Here is a 6,000-nt window from a genome sequence, read left to right as displayed (position 1 = left end):
AACATTACACATCAAAATGAATCAACCCTCACACTTTGCCATGCCCCACATTATCTCTAATTTATAAAAATCTTTATTCATTTTCCACTTTTTATTTTTTTATTTATTTATTTTGGTGAGTTCTTTTATAATTTTAATTCTTAGCATTAATGTGTTATACTAAATTAAAGGATTTGGGACATCTGATGCTTGAGGACAGATAATATGAGAGGGAGATTTTTATACAAAAGTCAGAGGATTAATTACTTAAATTTAACTATTATAAATAAATTTATTACATATTATCATTATCATTATTCACATAATTAATATTATGAAATCTTATTATTATTATTATTACTAGAAGGGTCGATGTATTTCATGTTTATTATAATTATATACAAATAAATATTAAAAATTATAGAAGATATAATTTTTTTTTTTTACATTCAAGAGTATGAAGGTTCACTAAAAAGTAGAGACAAAAAAATAGTTACTAAAATGTATCCCCTTTATAATATGTATAGATATAAAAATTTAAAAAATTTAATACGTTTTTGTTTTTTCAACTTTTTGAAAATTTAATTTTTTTTTAAAAAGAATTATCAAGTTGCATTATTGCATTAATTTTTTTTCATATAAATTAGTGCTTAAGTGATAATTTGTGTTATATATTATGATTGATTCAACTATTAATGTCTGCATGACTGCTTAATAAATGTTTATGTAATTTTTCTATTTATTCATGATCATAGAGATAAGGAATTATTTTAATAACATCTTTTATTTAAAAAAAAAATGTTTCATAAACAAATAAAAAATTATATATATTATATGATTTGAGAGTTATTAGATAATTACGTGAGAATTAATAGTTATCTTAGTCATGATTTATGAACATACATCATTATTTAATATAAGAGACTTGATCATAAAGATTAATTTATATAACAATAAAATTAATAAAAAAAACTAAAAATTAATTAAAAAAACTAAATTAAATTCTTAAAAAATTAAGAGACTAAAAACTTATTTAATAGATTAAATTATTTTGCATAAGTTACGCATTAAAATTATGCTGTTAATGATTTTATATGAATTGCTTCTTTCGATTAAATTATCATCGTACATTTGTAAATATGATTTATATTATAAAATTATTTTATGATATTAATATATTATTAATTTTTAAATATTTTTAATTTAATAATATATTTTATGATAAAATTATGTCATAAAAATAATCAAATAATATAATTGTTTATATGATCTTTTTTTTCCAACTATTAATGAGAATTAAAGTGAAAGAAATTATAACTATTTATGCATGATTCATAATTATGAGAGGACATGATTTAATCTAACTTAGTAATTTGGTTTGATTTGAGGTTAATTTAGACAAGTTTAGATCTTAAAATTTAACTCGATACATTTTTAGAGTAAGTTCGTATTACATTTTGTGTCATTCATCCTAGTTTGACATGTAATATTTTCTTATAAAGTATAATTTTTTTAATTATTATGCACTAATATTAAAAATTTAGAGATATTTTTTATAATATAATATTATGTATAATTCAATTTTTTATATTATAAGTTATACCTTAATTTAATTTTTGTACTCTTTTATTTTATAATATAACTATATATAATGTTAAAATTAATATAGTATAGCAAAATTGAATCAACCCAACTTTATCCATATATTTTCAGGTCTTAGTTGGATTGAGTGACAAATCCAAAAAATTTTAAATGGTAAAAGTAATACTGATACATAAATTTATATTATTAAATATATAACTTCACATTTTTTTTTTGAAATAGAAATATATATTACAATTACTCTCTATGAGATTTTATATTTTAAAAATCTTGAATAATTTCCTCATTTATAACACTTTCAAAAATATATTCTTTTTATTTATTTATTTTTATTTTAATTTTATATATAAATAACTAAACAATCATATAATTATTTATCTCCTGTATTAATATTTTGACTTTTCATTTTAAAAAATAGTATAATATAGACTTAGATCAATCATCATTCTTATATTTACTTTACTTTTTTTATGAGTATATATATATATATATATTACTAACTTTATTTAATTATAATTAATATTATATATATGCTAGAGAGAGAAAAAAAGACATTTCGTTAATATTAAAAAAATTAAAACAAAAGTCCATAAAATAAAATGTCAATTTTATAATTGTTATAGATTATAATATTATAAAATTTATATAAAAAATATTTCAAAAGATTAATATGGACTTTGAACTTTTTTACAAAATAAAAACAGAAAACAATAGAAACATGAGATTTTAGCTTGTTAAGTGAGAAATTGTATATGAAAAAACTAATAAAAAAATTTATATACATGAATCCACCTCTGATCGGATCGGATTTAAACTTAGAAAAATAGCTGACAAAAACTTAAATTAGATTTGACTAAGTTAGGCCTATGGTGACCGCTGCTCGCAACACATCTCTGAAGATGCAAATGACCAAAGATAATTAAATAGGAATTTTAAGAACCTTAAGTTTAATTTTTTATTCAAGAGTCACGCCAGACCATGTCTTTGAGATGACATCTTTACGTCAAATGCAATGCAATCATATATTTGTGCATCCTCGCATTTGCTCTTTATCTCACACTCCTTCACCCAATCAGAAATTGTAACTTAAACCTTTTAATCTGTTTACGACCCAAAAACACAGAAACGACCACTACCTTGTAATTGAACATCATTCATTTTCCTTGTACAACGTTGCAGCTCCACAATGACTACTTAAAAAATGCACATTTGATGCAAAGTACATTACAATTTTGAGTAACAAGGATGCAATTGAGAGACAATACATTATCCCATTTGATGCATGTTGATAATAACAATAATAATAATAATATCAAGCCAAAAGCCAAAACTTTTTATGGCGTTTAGTAGTAATCAAATAGCCTCCATGTTTCTTATTCTTCTTCCTGACTGCAATGGTGATGCAAGGCGAGTTTTGTATACAATAGTCAACAACCCCAGGTCTTGTTTTCTTTCGTAGCCACCTCCTCACGATGCACCGCAACATGGATCGTTTTCTTTGTCCCACTACCAACAGTGACACCCTCTGTTGCTTTGCCTCTTCCACTATTGCAACACCCTTCTCCTCTCCTTCAACCATCACCACATTCACTTGCACCTGAAACTCATACCCATCAACTCATGTGCATCTTCAATTCACTACAAACACAATAACATTCCTCCACACTTACCCCGGGTCTCTTCGTTTCGCACATGCTTTTCATGTCAAGGAGAACTTGATAAGCCTTCACATTAAACTTCGCACCACATTCCGTACCTGCCAACACAAATTAACACAATTTTACTTCTTTTCCTTCTAGAGTTTGAAAAAGCTTATTTGGGTTACCCTTTTTTTTTAACTTCGCCAATCAAACTTAGTTAGCCTTTCTTGTGCGACAAGAATGTGGGATAATAGTAGTCGTTGTTCTGATGCAAAAAAATTGAAAAATAAAAAAAAGTATTATTTCTGACCTTCTCTAGTGGGGTTGGATACATGAAGAAGAACAAGAGTGTCCCGAGTCTGAACGGTGTGAGAGAGAGCCCATTCAAGAGCCCCCTTAGCCTCAAAGCTAGAATCAACAACCACCATTATCTTATTGGCAGGGTCGTGGTTTGTGTTGCTTGAAAACTCAGTTCTTTTTGCATATTTGATAGAAGCAGAGGAGGAAGGAGACTTGGATGCAGAAAAGGCTCGAACACGAGGCGTGGCGTGACCAAAGCACAACCTCATACGTGCCCTTCCCATGTCGGGTTAGTTCCAAATGACTTCATCAACTCTGTCCTTATATACACACACGCACATTAATGAAGGCCTTGACTTTGAACTTTGGTGATTCTCTCTTTCAAATGCCAATTAATGTTTTCTTTGTCCCTTTCTGTGTGATGTCTTGGTTGTGGGGCTCTTGTTCATGAACGTGCCAGCCATCTAGAGTTTGGATGATGGATGAGAGTTGACAATACTCGCATCAATTCTTTAATAGTCTCCACACGCCTGGCAGAATAATTCTCAAGACATAGTCCTCTAATGGAAAAATAAACACTCGACTTGTACGAACTAATCATTAAATTAAACTAAATGATCTTTGAATTTTAGGAGTAATGGAGATCACGTTCATTTCATCTGAACCACATCATTGTGTGAACTGTGAACTCTTTTTGGTCCAATATGGCTGTGGCGTAGCAGTTGGGCCTCACTGCCATCCTCTATTGGGCTTGCCTCCAAACCAACCTCATGTGAATCCTTTACGACCAGTGGCTCTCGAGTCTTCACTCAGTGGGCATAGACTATGGAGTTTTGTGGACCCAAATAAGAGGAGTTATGGAGTTCAACAAAATAAAAACGATGGAGAAATTAAGTTTTTATCATGTACTAACTTAAAATGTATATAACTTTATTTGAATGTATTATCCTCTCACCGAAAGACGAGAGTTAAACTAAAAACAAAAACAAAAAAATGTCTATTTGATTTCCTAGATAACAAGTATCTTTTTTTGTTACATAGATGGCAAATAATTTTGAAGCAAATTAAAAGGACATTATTTTAAGAAAAATGTCAACGGGGGCTTTTAATAACATTGGTTAAAAAATAAAAGATAGTATTTAAGAAAAGAAGATATTATTTTAGTGTATTAAAAATAAAAATTATGTAATGCTTATTTTTAAATAAATAAAATATTAAATAAATTATATTAAGTACTCTTTAATTAAGACACCATTTGGATAATAAAAATTATAAGTATTTATAAATATAAAAAAAAAAGTCTCCAACAAACAAAAAATAACTTATATATGCGTAAAAATTAGGATAAATCGCATTTTGATGACTCTATTTTAGTCAATTCGAGATTTTGTTTTCTCTATTTTAAAATAGAGATATCTAGTTCTTCTAGTGTTAAAAATACATAACTTTGATCTTATCATCAAATTGAAATCTATTGATTATTAAATTTTAATGTTTACTCATACTTAAATGATGTAATATTCATTAACATGGTATTTGTAAATAAAAAATATATGTAAATATAATTTATTAATAAAATAAATATTAATCACTCGTTAATATATATATACATATATATATATATATATATATATATAAAGATCTTTTAGATATTACTTTCTAACTAATATTTTAACTTGTACAATGCAAAAATTAAATATTTATTACATGTACTAAATTTTATAATAAATAAAATATACAAATAAATATTATGCTTGAATATATGAATCCTATTTAAAATTTATATATATATATATATAAATTATATTTAACATTTATGATAAATAATTTATATTATAACATAATATTATTTTTATTTATCGATAATTTATTTTTAAATTATTAAAATTTAATTAACAAATAATTAGGATAAATAAAATCAAATTATATAAGAAATTAAAAGAGTTCTTAAAAATCTTTTCATCGAAGAAAAGTTCTTAAAAATACTCTATAAATTCATGTTTAATATATAAGAGTTAATTAAAATTTATAATAAAGCATATATATATTATTTTTAATATATAAATTATATTTAAAATTAGTATATGTAAAATATTTTTAAAATATAAATAATATTTTAGATTTATAATAAATAATTTGTATTTTGACAAAAATTATTTTTATTTACTGATAATTTATTTTAAAATATGTATATTTAATTTATAAATAATTATAATAAATAAAAATGGAATCAAATAAGAAGTAAAAAAATATCTCTACAAGTTTTCTGGTTGAATAATTATTTCTACAAATACTCTCACACAAAATAAAAACTCTTATTTAATACACATGGGTTGATTTTTTATGACAACATGTCATATTAATAAATATAACATCACTTAAGTTGTGATAAGTCACCGGATAATATTAAAATTTAACGATCAACAAACATCATATTGATAGTAGGGCTAAAATTTCATATTTTTAATAACAAAAGAAT

The 6,000-nt window shown here is 24.6% G+C and overlaps 1 protein-coding gene across 1 annotated transcript; it reads right to left on the bottom strand.

Moving 5' to 3' along the window:
• Window positions 1-2,714: 2,714 nt before the first annotated feature.
• Window positions 2,715-4,478, bottom strand: LOC109809391 (uncharacterized). The gene is made up of 3 exons (XM_020372688.3): window positions 3,532-4,478; window positions 3,252-3,337; window positions 2,715-3,178 (listed from the first exon to the last, which is right to left on the bottom strand). The coding sequence occupies exons 1-3, from the start codon at window positions 3,803-3,805 to the stop codon at window positions 2,894-2,896; spliced, it is 645 nt and encodes a 214-aa protein (XP_020228277.1). The 5' UTR covers window positions 3,806-4,478; the 3' UTR covers window positions 2,715-2,893.
• Between the last annotated feature and the right edge of the window lie 1,522 nt (window positions 4,479-6,000).

This window comes from Cajanus cajan, chromosome 5 (assembly GCF_000230855.2).
Source record: "Cajanus cajan strain Asha chromosome 5, NIPB_CcT2T_4, whole genome shotgun sequence".
NCBI classification, from domain to species: Eukaryota; Viridiplantae; Streptophyta; class Magnoliopsida; order Fabales; family Fabaceae; genus Cajanus; species Cajanus cajan.
The sequence above is the reverse complement of the archived record's forward strand: the minus strand, read 5'-3'. Positions and strand labels throughout refer to the sequence as shown.

Bases quoted from the DNA above. Each gene is read 5' to 3' on its own strand.
- LOC109809391 (XM_020372688.3), bottom strand. From the start codon at position 3,805: ATGGGAAGGGCACGTATGAGGTTGTGCTTTGGTCACGCCACGCCTCGT. The intron at 3,338-3,531 runs GTCAGAAATAAT...TTGTGTTGGCAG, and splicing joins ATCCAACCCCACTAGAGAAG to GTACGGAATGTGGTGCGAAG. The intron at 3,179-3,251 runs GTAAGTGTGGAG...TATGAGTTTCAG, and splicing joins GCGAAACGAAGAGACCCGGG to GTGCAAGTGAATGTGGTGAT.